At 51.9% G+C, this 12,615-nt stretch overlaps 1 protein-coding gene across 3 annotated transcripts in view; it reads right to left on the bottom strand.

The window, feature by feature from the left end:
- UROC1 (urocanate hydratase 1) overlaps window positions 1-12,615 on the bottom strand; it is a 35,333-nt gene that overhangs the window by 9,457 nt on the left and 13,261 nt on the right. For all 3 annotated transcript variants that reach the window (XM_080685116.1, XM_080685117.1, XM_080685115.1), the window contains exons 11-19: window positions 11,188-11,250; window positions 10,648-10,827; window positions 10,237-10,334; window positions 9,134-9,206; window positions 7,530-7,651; window positions 5,660-5,730; window positions 4,952-5,050; window positions 3,185-3,284; window positions 1,382-1,463 (exon numbers count right to left, since the gene is read on the bottom strand). In XM_080685116.1, coding sequence (XP_080541242.1) covers window positions 1,382-1,463; window positions 3,185-3,284; window positions 4,952-5,050; window positions 5,660-5,730; window positions 7,530-7,651; window positions 9,134-9,206; window positions 10,237-10,334; window positions 10,648-10,827; window positions 11,188-11,250 — 888 coding nt within the window. The remainder of the gene's footprint in view (window positions 1-1,381; window positions 1,464-3,184; window positions 3,285-4,951; window positions 5,051-5,659; window positions 5,731-7,529; window positions 7,652-9,133; window positions 9,207-10,236; window positions 10,335-10,647; window positions 10,828-11,187; window positions 11,251-12,615) is intronic.

Genomic DNA, 12,615 nt, shown 5'->3' with positions numbered 1-12,615 from the left:
GTATACACACACTTTGAAATACATACACAGTATTTATTAAAATACATTTCATTTTCAAAACTGAGCTATCAGCTGTCAAAGTGTGTATACATTTTTTGGGACACCCTGTATTATGGTCTTTATCCCATTTCTGGCACAGAACTAAAACCTTTGGAATACCTAAGTGTTGAGAACAATAAAGATGTCTTTATGTTAATGAGGTGACTTGTCCCTGCTCCCCCTCCACACCCCACCTACTGATAGGGGTTGGTTGTCAGGGGAACCAACCAGGAATAGAGGGTTGGAACTTCAGTCCCACCCCCAGACCTCCAGGAAAAGTGGAGGAGCTGAAGGTTGAATTGATCACCAATGGTCAGTGACTTCATCAATCATGCCTATGTAATGAAGCCTCTGTAAAAACCAAAAAGGATGGGGTTCAGATAGCTTCAGGTTGGGGGGTCAGAATGCTTCCACACACCACTGTGTGGGGCCCCAAACACCACAAAGACAGAAATTTCTGTATTGGGACCTCATCCTATGTTTCTTTTCATCTGACTGTTGATTTGTATCCTTAAATCTCCTTTGTAATAAAAATCTAGTGAGTAAAGGGACTTCCTGAGTTCTGTGAGCCACTCTAGGAAATTAATAAACTCAAGGAGGGGGTTGTAGGAACCTCAATTGGTAGCAGTTCAGTCAGAAGTAGGCAACAACCTGGGCTTGCGGTTTGAAGTGAGGTGAGAACAGTCTTGTGGAACTGAGCCCCTGACCTACGGGATCTGAGGCTTTCTCCAGGCAGATAGTGTCAGAATTGAGTTGAACTGTAGGTGCTGGAGAAAACTGGTGAGTGGTGTGAGAAAACATGTACATGTTGTTAGTAGAATTGTAGTGAACATCTTCATGATGGAGCTGTGATTGTCAGCCAGATTGAGACCCTCCCAGAAACCCCAATTTCCTACTGGTGAAGACTAGAAACGGTACTGGCCAGGGCAGAGTCCTGAGCCAGGGACCCAGGAGAGCAGAGAACCCAAGCCTCCTGCCTCCCTGCCTGTCTGCCTGGGAATTTGAGGTGGATCGGAAAGACAGCACTGTGAGAATTCCTGAGGAAATATCTGTGAACGCCAAGTGAAAATTGGCATCAAAGGGGCAGTCATGGTTCTTACAGACTTCCCGTCCTGTGTGGCAGGTGAGACCCCAAAGGAGGAGTGGTTTGTGCCAGACACTCCCGCACACTTCACCCCCAATGTTCTGTCCCTCCAACATCCAGCTCACAGGAGGGAAACATCACAGTAAAGCCTTCAGCAGAGGGAGCTTGGGAGAGGCAGGGCCCAGGACCCTCAAACAAATCCCTGTGCCTGCCAGGGGAGCCTGCACCCCCAGCACCTGTTCTCCAAAACTTTCTTACCAGCCCACGCCCCCACCGTTGTGAAGAGCGACCCAGGTGGCTCCTCGAAAGGCATCACCCACGAAGTTCTGCACGGCCATGTCTGTGGAAACAAAGCCACCACCCGTTATTCCCTGAAGGAGGTGGGCCGGGTCCAGGCCGGGCTCTGGCCGGTACACAAATGGGCATCCACGGACCCCACTGCTGAGCCAATACCATTCAGGCCTGGAGAACAGATGGGGAACTAGGCACAGATGACCCTAGAAACAGCAACAATTTATGTTTGCAAAGCTAAGCCAAGGCAGGAGAGATGGACAAATTCCCACTGGTACACTTCCCTATAATTATGCTTGCTAGCACTGAACGCCAGATAAAGTGCCCAGAAGCAGAAAGAAAATCAAATTAACAGGGAGGTGGCAATGGGTTTAGTTTAGAGATGTAGACAGCCAAACATCACTCCCACCCTTAAAACAAATAAAAGAATGGGGTGGTGGGGCTGAGGGGGAGCGCGGCGGGGGGGGGGGGGGGGGGGGGCGGTGCGGAGGGATCACAAATTAATGACTTTTCTTGACTCCATCAGAGAACTTATGTCCCAGGGCAACTAATTTGAAATCTGGAGAGAGAGAGGCATTTCCAAAGAAAAACTGAACCCAACCTGGTCACCTTACAACTGTCTCAACTGATAAAGGACAAGCATGAGCCCTGGGACTGTTAGGTCCATGGGACATGGATATACGGGGGCTTGAACCCTTTGATGGGCTCTTATTCCAAAAACTCCACTATGTGCTCACAGAGGATATCAGGGAGAATCCTGAGTATGCTTTTTCTTGGTGCTGGGCTGTGAAGATTGGGAAGCGCCATGAGCTAAGAAATGCAAGCAATGCAGCTCTAGGTGCTAGAAAAGGCCAGGAAATATTCTCCCCTAGAGCCTCCTAAGATGTCACCTCAGCTTCTACCTTGCAGAAAGAAGAGCAAATTAAACCCAAAGCAAGGAGGAGGATGGACATACTAAAGATTAGAGCAGAATTCAATTAATTTGGAAGCAGAGAAGCAATTGAGAGAAAATCAAATAAACTAAAATCTTTTTTAGAATATCAATAAAATTGATAAACTTCTAGCCAAACTGACCAATAAAAAAGAAAGAAGATGCCTATGAACAATATCAGGAATGACAGAAAGGATATCACAACTGACCCCACAGACATTAAAAAGATAATAAAGGACTACAACTCTATATCCATAAATTTGATAACTTTGCTGAAATGGACCAATTCCTTGTAAAAAGAATAGTGTTCCTAAGAGTCCACCTTCTTCCCTTGGGGTCCTATCCATAATAGCAGGACCCCTCAGGGGCTGGGAATGAGCAAGCCACCCAAGGAACAAGACTCATCAACAGCCCACCTTCCCTGAACACTGGCTATGGGTCCCTGATGTGATGCTGGATGTGTAGTCATTCAGTTTATTTTTCACAACAGCCCTCTGAGGTAGATACTACTGTTATTTCCATTTTACAGACGAGGACGTTAAGGTTGAGACTTTAAGTACCTTGCTGAAGATCCCCCAGCAAGTGATGGGGCCAGAAGCACACCCAAGTCTTGAGCATCCAACGGTCCCAGTTTGCCCAGCACTGGCCCAATTTAAAAACCTGAGGTCCCATGTCCCAGAACCCCCTCTGTCCTAGGTTGGTCACCCTATGTCCCACCTTTCAAATGCCAGCACATTTTTTTTGTAACATTATGACAAACTAAATGAATCAATTGATTTGTAAATAAAATCCAAATCCAACATAAAAAAAAATTGTTTTTGATGTTTTATCTTCCTCACCTGCACAGAAGGCAGAGCCGTCATAGATGTTGGAGGTCTCCCTAAAGGGACTGTCTGTGCCACTCACATCATGGTGGTCTCGGCTCAGGACCACCGGGGCCTGCAGTGTGCAAAGATAGGAAATGTGAGCCAACAGTGTCCACCACAGCTGCCCAGTGGAGGGCAAAGTTGCATCAGGCCATACCAGAAGCCCTTCAGATACCACCCCCTGGAAAACAGACCTTCAGCAAGAGGAACCACCGATGTTTTTGATGTCCTTGCGTAGCTACTAATAGATTCTGCTTATTTTGACACTTACTATGTGCCCAGAAGCCCCCATATAATATGTCACCGAGTCTTCTCAATAACCCTGTCCAGGTAGGCACAACTGTTATGCCCATTTTGTAGAAAGGAAAACTGAGGCCCAGAGAGGATAAGAAACTTGCCCAACATCACAGAGCTGGTAAGTGGGCAGGCTGGGGTTTAAACCCACATACAGTATACTCGAGTCTGGGCTCTTCAGGCAGCCTGGCCCCTGAGCGTGTGGCACCACTGGAGGTCGGCTTTCCCAGCCCTCCCCAGCGGGCACGGAAGTTCACAGGCTCCCCATGTAGGAGGAGGTAGCCTGCCAAGAGGGTAACTCCCACTGCTCTGAACCGAGGACCTCCTCTCCTTCCCAGAACAGGCCCAGTGTCCTTCCATCTCTTCACCTTTGTCCTGGAATCACCTGCCCCCAGGTATTCTGGCATCTTCTTGATACTCAGGCCTCAGTTCTACGCCAGCAACTCAGAAAGGCCTGTCTTGACCACCACATATAAAGACACCGCTCATCCCCACCCAATCACCCTCACCTTGTCACCTCGACTCATTTTCTTCACACTGTTCGTCACCATCTAAAATTCTCCCTGATTTTATACCTTTAGTTGCACATTGTTAGTTTCTCTTCACTAGTAAATAGAATGCTTATCTTGTTCTTTGCCACATCGCCCCCTAGTGCTTAGAATAAGCCTGGCATAGAGGAAGCTGTGAATCAGTTGACAGAGGAAGGAAGGGAGGGAGGGAATGAGGAAGGGAGGAAACACCCAGCTCTCAGTGCTGACCTGTGACCCCAGCTGGGTGTGAGTATGCCCTGAGGGATGTTTGGCAAACTATGCCTGCCTTCCTCGTGAGCACCCTGGGCTTCCAGGAAGCACCCAACAGTAGTGTGTTCTGATGGTGCTCTCTGAGAAAGGCCAAGGCTGCTGACCTTGCTGCCAGTGCCCCCCAAAACCACCCACAGGGACAGCCTTCACTTTCATCTATTTCAATCTCCTCTTCATGTCTGATCATTAATATTCCTGGTGCTTCTAAACAGAGGACTATCATGTGAGCCTACAAACAGAGGGGCCAGAGGTCCCTCTGAACAGTGTGCCCAGGGCTCCGTGGCCTCCAAGGTGAGTCCGGCTGATTCAGAGGAAAACAGCAAGTTTGTCATGGTTTGAAAAAGATAAGTCAACAAAAATATATAAAATACTCATGTGGAAGCCAACTCATTTAATCCTTACTCCCATGCTTTGAGGTTAATATGATTCTCCTTTAACAGGAGGGAAACTGAGGCTCAGAGAGGGCACTTGACTTGCCCACAGTCACACAGGGACCAGTGTCAGAGCCTGGGTGTGAGGACAGATCATCACTCCCTGCCCCCAGCTATCTGACCCTCAACTAACACATGCACAGAGCATGGGGCAGTGCCGGCACTGACAGGAAAGAGCCGAAGGGAGGCCCCACCAGCAGCACAAGAAATGTCACCTTGATCTTCCCCTGGGCGATGGCTTGGTTAAAGGCCACAGCTATGGCCACACGGCCTTTTTGGTCTGAGTACAGGATCCTTGCCTGGGAGCCTACCACCTGCGGACAGAAAGGTGAAAGGAGGCACCTCAGGGACCTGAACTCACAAGTCAGCTCCTCAGAGAGACCTTTCTGATCCATCATTATCGCGCAGTCCCCACCCGCACCACATTCATGTTCACACTCACCTGAGCATAATCACAGACACAGAAATGAGGCCCAGGCAACCCTGGCCTTCTCAGTGCCTCACCTGCAGGGCCCCATGAGTTGCCACAGAGAGCCCGCCCCACGCACACCACCACAGCCAGGTGTGCTCCTCTGTACAGATGAGACAGGAGGCTCAGAGAGGCTGAGCCACTCGCCCATTCACACGGCTGAGAAACCAGGGAGCCTGCCTCTCGGGACCCAGCGGCTGCCTCTCAAGAGAACTATTTGAGTAACTGGGTGAAGAGTAACTTGCCTGGCCCCGGTCACTGTCCCAGGCCACCTTTTGAAAGGTCCCTGGCTTCTCTGTCCAGCAGCCCCCTGTGTGAAGTAGCTGCTGGCTCTAGTGGGTCTGCTACCTAAGCAGTCTCACGGGTATGTTGGCATCCTCTCAGATCGCTCATCTACTGGCCAGGTGGGCAGTCCCATGGCCCGCCCCTGCCCCCCAACAGGCCAAGCCCTCACCAGCCGGTGCTTGGCAGCCTCCCGAATCCAGCGAATGTTGTCCACATACTGCAGCTTCACAGCGGGGTTCACTGTAAGGAGTGGGGGGGAGGCGTGTCACAGGCACCGGGAGCCCGGACCCTTCCCGTCGCAGGCTGCTTGGCATAGGCACTACTCTTCACCCAGCCCTGGAGCCCCGACACAGGGTCAGGGGGACTCCCTCCACAGCACCCCACTAGGCCATCTGATTTTCAGAACCAGCAGTAATAGTCATGTGAATTAATGCACAGAAGTGTGCAACCCACTGTCTGATACATTCATTCCTTCAACAAACATCTCTTGAGTGCCAGGCCAGGCACTGGGAACCAAGACTGCTGCAGACTGTGAAGAAAATAAAAGTGTGATGAGGTCGTCACTGGGTGGGTGGGTCAGGAGGACCGAAGTCCTCTCCGAGGTGACAGTCGAGCTATAGCCTAAATGCTAAGGAGGAACCAGCGACATAGAGATCTGAGGAAGCAGCATTCAAGGCAGAGGGAATAGCAAGTGCAAAGGCCCCGAGGTGAGAGGAAGCTTGCTTATCCAAGGAAGACAGGCCAGCGGCTAAGTATGGAGGGCGTGCAGAGGCGGGCAGCAGCCAGGGAGCTCGGGAGCTGCTCTTCCCAGCTCCTGAGAGCAGACTGCTAAATCTGCGGGAATTCTGTGAGCCAGTGGAAACACAGACATTGTTAAATTTCAATTAAATGAACTTACACTTTTTAAAAATGTATTAAAAATTAAGATAATGGCCCAGCCTCCATGGCTCAGTGGCTGAACATCAATCTATAAACCAGGAGGTCACGACACGTGCCCGGGTTGCGGGCTCGATCCCCAGTTGGGGGTGTGCAGGAGGCAGCCGATCAATAACTCTCTCTCATCATTGATGTTTCCATCTCTCTCTCCCTCTCCCTTCCTCTCTGAAATCAATAAAAAATCTATTTGTTTAAAAATTAAGACAATGTTCATAAGTCACCACTTCTTAATTTACTACCTTTTAGGAGGATCTATGTTCTCAAGGTTACCTGCCTGGTGGAAATACTACTACTGTTCCAAGTGAAGCCCCACTTGAAATAAGCCACCTGAGAGTATTTAGACCTTGGCCATCAACAGATGCAACAGCGCAGAGCTTCCTCCTGAAGGGCTAGTTGTTGAACACCCCCCTATGAGGAGGCCGATGACAAGATTCCCAAGAGAAGGCCCCCCACTTCCTCTTCCTACCTCAGTAGGCCTCCCCCTGCCTAGCTCCTCCCACATAGGTGGCCCCACCCACTCTCAGCCCGGTTCTCCAGCCTTGGATCAGACTCCCTCCACGCCCCTGAACTCAGATGTGGACAGTAGGCTGAAAATGGTCCCTGGAGATTTAAAACGAGCAACAAAGGCTGAACTGAACCCCGAAGGAAACCACTGAAGAGAAGGCCACCCCTGGACCTTAGAAAAGCTGCAGAGAAATGAGGGCAGGAGCTTTGACAGCTGAGTATGTTTGACAACTTAACTGCCTTCTCTTCTCCAGGTGACAAACGGCAGGTCAAATCAGCTACACAAGAAAGGACTGTGGTTAAACAACCTCCCCATCCATGTGCAAATGGAGAACCAAGGCTCAGGATCAGAAAAACCACAGATCCACCAGAGGCTCTGCCGTGAAATACGCAGGGGCCTGGTGGATGTGGAAGGCCAAAGGCTCAGAGGGCACAGAGGCAGCTACAAGGAATCAGAAGCACTGCTGACAGGCACAGACTGGAAGCCTTGTGCCCCTCTGCCCACAAGGGCCCGGCAGGGAATGAGGAGAGGGGGACAGGGGGTGGCTGCCCTGCACTGTCAGGCAGACCCTCCAGCCTCTCCAACCTGACAGCCTTACCTCCGCCAGCAATGGCCTTCTCCAGCACAGACGTGGCCAGCTGATCGGTGACCGCCAGGTCCTGAGGGTCCCCGGATGTGCACACCCAGCGGAAAGGCCCGAAGCCCTGGGAGAATATATCCCTGCAAGGACAAAACGCCTGATGGCCTTCCCAAATGGCTGCACCCACTGGCTGGGCCAGGATCACCATGGTCCAAGGAGGGGAGGCTGGCATGTGTTCCAGAACTGAGAGGGGGTGAAGGCCATGTGTCTGTTGGGGTGTGTGTTGGGGGGCATTGTGTGTGGGCACGTGTAGTAAAGTGGGGGAGCGGCTCCAATGTCCAGAATTATTGCTGGAAGCCCCTAAGTCGCTAGTTGGACAGGATGTTTCAGAGGCCCTGCCTCCTCCAGCCCCCTCCAGCCTTTCAGTCCCCCTTCCCCTCAGTCCCCCTCCCTCTCCTCTTTCCCTTTAGCCCCCCCTCATTCCTTCTCCCGCCCCCTCAGTTCCTCTCCCTCCTCCTCCACCTTCCTCCCCTTCAGCCCCTCCCCTCAGCACCCTCTTTCCTCCTCCCCCTGAATTCCCCCAGTATCCCCTTCCTCTCCTTTCCCCCCCTCCCTGAGTCACCCCTTCCTTTCCCTCCCTCCCCTTCTTCCTCCTCCACCCCCTCCGTGCCCCTCATCCCCCCTCCATCCCCTCAGTGCTCTCCCTCCCTCTAGCTCTGTCTCCCCCTCACAGCTGCACCACCTCCAGCTGCAGGAGCAGGGGGCTGGGACACAGACAAGCAGAAATTCCTTAGATTGCTGTTATAGACAGCCTGACAACCCATCAAGGAAAACTAAATAGTTAGGAGAAGTAGTAAATGTGGGGACTTGGCCAAATTGGCCTGAGGTGATCTGACCTTGTTGTGGGAACTCCAGGCAGAGGGAGGCAGCAGTCTGGCCCTCCCTGAGTCCCACACTCCACAGCCCCTCGTGGGCTATCCCACTGCTTCCCTCCCCAGAGAGGCCCAGATGCCCCCCTGCACTGTGGCCACTCTGGCTCTGCCCCCACAGTGAACCTGAGAAGGAGAGGTTTGCCTTCTTGCCTCCCTCCCTCCCTGGACCCATTTTGCCACACTGAGGGCCAGGAATCTTCCAAAAGCATCCGAGGCCTTCCTTCTCCTGCCCCTGTGTTGCCCCTGGCCCTGGCCTCCAAGGCCACCCTCAGCCAAGCCCACTCTCCCTCTGGGTACCTCCCTCTCCTCCCTACTTGTCCTGGGCCACTGTCCTCTCCAGACCTGCCCTGCATAGCCAAATAGACACAGTGGCTTACGGGTCAGGAGGCCTCGGCCTCCATGGATCAAGCCATCAGCCGCCCTCTTGGGCCCACTGCCATGGCCATGGGATGGACAGCCTTTAGGGTCATGGGTACTGGAGGTTGGAGGCTCCAGGCCCCTGCAGCCTCCTTGTCCTTTGACTGAGGCCCTGTACAAGGCCTTTCACGGTTCAGTTTCTCTACCTGCATTTTGTGGTGGAACCCCATGGCCTGTTGTGGTGGCCACTTGGGGCCACAGGAGTGGTCAGAGGAGGGGCTTTTCTGATCTGAATGTCCAGGACCCAGACACTGAAGGGGCCTCATCACTTACCCCATAATATGCTGGACGTAGGAGGGGTAGCGGAACTCGGTCCTGTCAGCACCTTTTTTCTCCACGTCAGCTCCTGTGGACAGAGCATCCGCACAGTCCCCTGGAGGAGCCGAGGGCTGGCAGGCCCCACCCCAAGGTGAGGACATACATACACCACCATCAGATGACAGTTTACACAGAGCCCCGGGAAAGACTGCAGAGGCTCTGATAGCGAAGCATCGCCAGGTCTCTCAGGCAAGAAAGAGACAACAAGTGCCGTCCCGGCTGGAGCCATGGGCTCATGGTGTGGGGCAGGGCAGCATGGACACATGCCAGCGTCCGCCTCATGGGTGTCCAGACAGGCACCCAGAGCCTACAGACTCCAAGGTGCGGGGGGAGAGCTTGTGCCGGAGATGGGCTGGGAGGGAGACTTTGCACTGAATATCTTTTGTACCTTCTGAACTTTATAATCCATGAATGTAAGAAGTTTCCTTTATGAAAAAATAAAGCTGCATATATATATATTATATATATATATATATATATATATATATATATATATATGTGTGTGTGTGTATATATATATATATGCAGCTTTATTTTACACACACACACACATATTTGCAATGGAGCTCATACTGGAGCATTGTACTTACTCTCTTTATGGTGCTTTATATATATTTTTAAAATATATTTTATTGATTTTTTTTTTTACAGAAAGTAAGGGAGAGGAATAGAGAGTAAGAAACATCGATGAAAAGAGAAACATCAATCAGCTGCCTCCTGCACACTCCCTACTGGGGATGTGCCCGCAACCAAGGTACATGCCCTTGGCCGGAATCGAACCTGGGACCCTTCAGTCCACAGGCCGATGCTCTATCCACTAAGCCAAACCGGTTAGGGTGGTGCTTTATATTTTTAAGGAAAATGGAGAAACGGAGGCCAGAGAGGTCAAGCTGGCAGGACCAACTTCCAGAAGGCCGGGCAGGGCACAGTAAAACCTGCATGCCATGACCCCTGCCTCTGCCAGGCGCCTGCCAGGCCACCCCTGGCTGGAAGGAAGGGAGTGAGCCCACTGCAGCCCGGGAGGATGAGGCCCCCTCACCAAGCCTCCCCTCTCTCACCTGCTCTCTGGGCCTCCAAGAGGAAGGCGTTGCCATAGTCCCAAAAGAAGAAGTTCTCCTTGGCCAGCCTGTTGATGGCCGAGACCTGCCTCCTCAGGCTGCAACAAGCCAGCAGTCAGCTGTCAGTTCTGCCCCCCAGTGAGACCCTAAAAATGAGCCCTCTCTGCCCCATCACTGTCACCCCCAGCCTCATCCCATGGAGCTGAGCCAGCCCTGCTGACTTCCACCCAATCTGACAGAGGAGGAGACAGAGGCTCAGAGAGGTTAAGGGTCTCACCCAAGGCCACACAGCTGACCACTGGAGAACCAAGCAGAGGCCACAGCTACTCAGTCCAAAAGCTCCTTCCAGGGTGCAGCCTCCCACCCCCCACCCCTGCCCTACACCCAAAGCAGCCCTGGGCCCAGCATCACCTTTCCTGGACCAGTTTCTTAAATGCGGCAGGATCGGAGGCCATGAGGCTCTGGGCCTCTGCAAAGCCAAGCTGCACAGGATAGTAGCCTCCATTGAATGGGTTGTGGCAGGAGGTCTGGTCCGACCCCAGGTCTACCAAGAGCTCCCCCGTCTTGTCTAATTCCTGGACCAGGCGCTCCCTGGGGAAGATGTGGGATAGTCAGTGTAGGGTGGCACCTGCCCAGGGCAGCATCTGGGACCCGAGTTTAGGGCCCAGCCAGGAGGGCATTGTAGCACTTTTTCCAGCGACACGCCCAATAATCAGGGACTGGGACTAATCCTACATCCCCCCCACACCCCCACCACGCCCCCTAAAGAACACTGTGCGAAGGATGCTGTGAGCTCAGGCCAAGATCCAGGCGATGAAAGCTGGGAGCAGAGCCTCAAACCAATGCTTGAAGCTTTGTGTTCCGGGAGTACCTGGCCGCCATTGGGACCTTGGCTGGAGGGAGAGGTTCACCTAGGGTCCTCAAGGCTGCTGACTCCCACTCCTGACTTACCAAAGGTCCACCACATTTCCATGGTAACCAAGACTGAGCACCTCCTTTGTTTTCCTTGCTTCCCTAGAGGGTACAAGAGCAGAACAGATGGCCCCATCACACCTGCCCACAGCTGTCCACCCTGACCAACACACAGATAGCTAGAATCCAGAAGACTCAAGAGGCCACCAAAAGCATTGTGTGCATGTGTAGGGGATGTACTTTGAGGACCCAGACCATAAGGGAAACAGCAGACTTGACTACTCCAGACAGGAGAACTGAGGCAATACTTAGAATGAGGGCTACTGCTGTTAGAATTCTAATCAGGACTTTCCTAGAATTCACTCAAGATGATACTCAAATAATAAAAGTCACTAAAGTCACTAACATTAATGCCAAACATTACTTGGAAAAATAAAAGTACACAAAAATGAAAGTATATTTTAGGGAACAGAAGATTTAAATACATAAAAGCACTCACAGATATGAGAGCTATCACAAAGCAACAATAAGTGGGGCAGTGGGGCACCCACTCAAAGATGCAGATCGACCGAAGGCCTTGCTTGGCAGAGAGACGCCAGCGGAGGCCAGACACGCTCCTCTCCCCCAGGTGCACAGGATAACAAAGTGGAAAGGGGCACATGGTCCTAGAGCAGAGAGGGGCGCTGGAGGAGGAGGACTGCATCTCAGCCTAGGGGCCAGGACGGGTACCGTGAGCCCCATCACTCCATTCCCATCTGTGTCTCCTGCAGCTCAGGGAGCAGAAATGTGACGAGACAGGCTGCTTAAGGCAGTTTGTTCAACTGATGTGAAATGACTGTGTGTGTGGCATTAGGAATTAAGGAATTAAGCTGGCCCAAACTTTGTGTGAGTGACATGAGGGAGAAGGCAGATGGAAGAGGTATGTTTAGAGCTGACAAGAATATCGGAGTGGTTGGAAGTGTGTGTGTGTGTGTGTGTGTGCGCGCGCACGAATGGGTATGTTACTAAGAAAGATTTATGTATTTTAGAAAGATATATGTCAAATAGTATCCCATCTTGAAAATGGGAATATTTCTCAAATTCTGTGCGCTCTCGGACATTTTCATGCAAGCCCCCTTGGGTCAGAATAGTCTAGCCAGGGTGGAGGGCCACAGCACCCAGGCATCTTCCCCACACAGGCTCAGTTCTGCAAAGCAATCAGTGGAGAGGGTGCTTCCAAAATGGCATCTGATCGGCAGGCCCAGGACAGTCCCCGCCCACCCCCCCGTCCCCTTACCCCCCCCCACACACACACACATACATTCCCACTAAAATCCTCTGAAGTTCTCAAGCAGGAGGAGAAATGCTGCCCGCCCTGGACACTGCACAGGCAGTCACAGCGTCATTGGGAAGGAATAGCGAGTATTGAACCTGAAGGAGTCACCCTGCGGGAAAAGCTCCATCTTTCAAAGTTCATGTTTCCCCAAC

Source organism: Plecotus auritus (assembly GCF_963455305.1).
Source record: "Plecotus auritus genome assembly, chromosome: 8".
Taxonomy (NCBI): domain Eukaryota; kingdom Metazoa; phylum Chordata; class Mammalia; order Chiroptera; family Vespertilionidae; genus Plecotus; species Plecotus auritus.
Note: the sequence above shows the minus strand (reverse complement) of the source record. Positions and strands in the feature narration are given on the sequence as shown.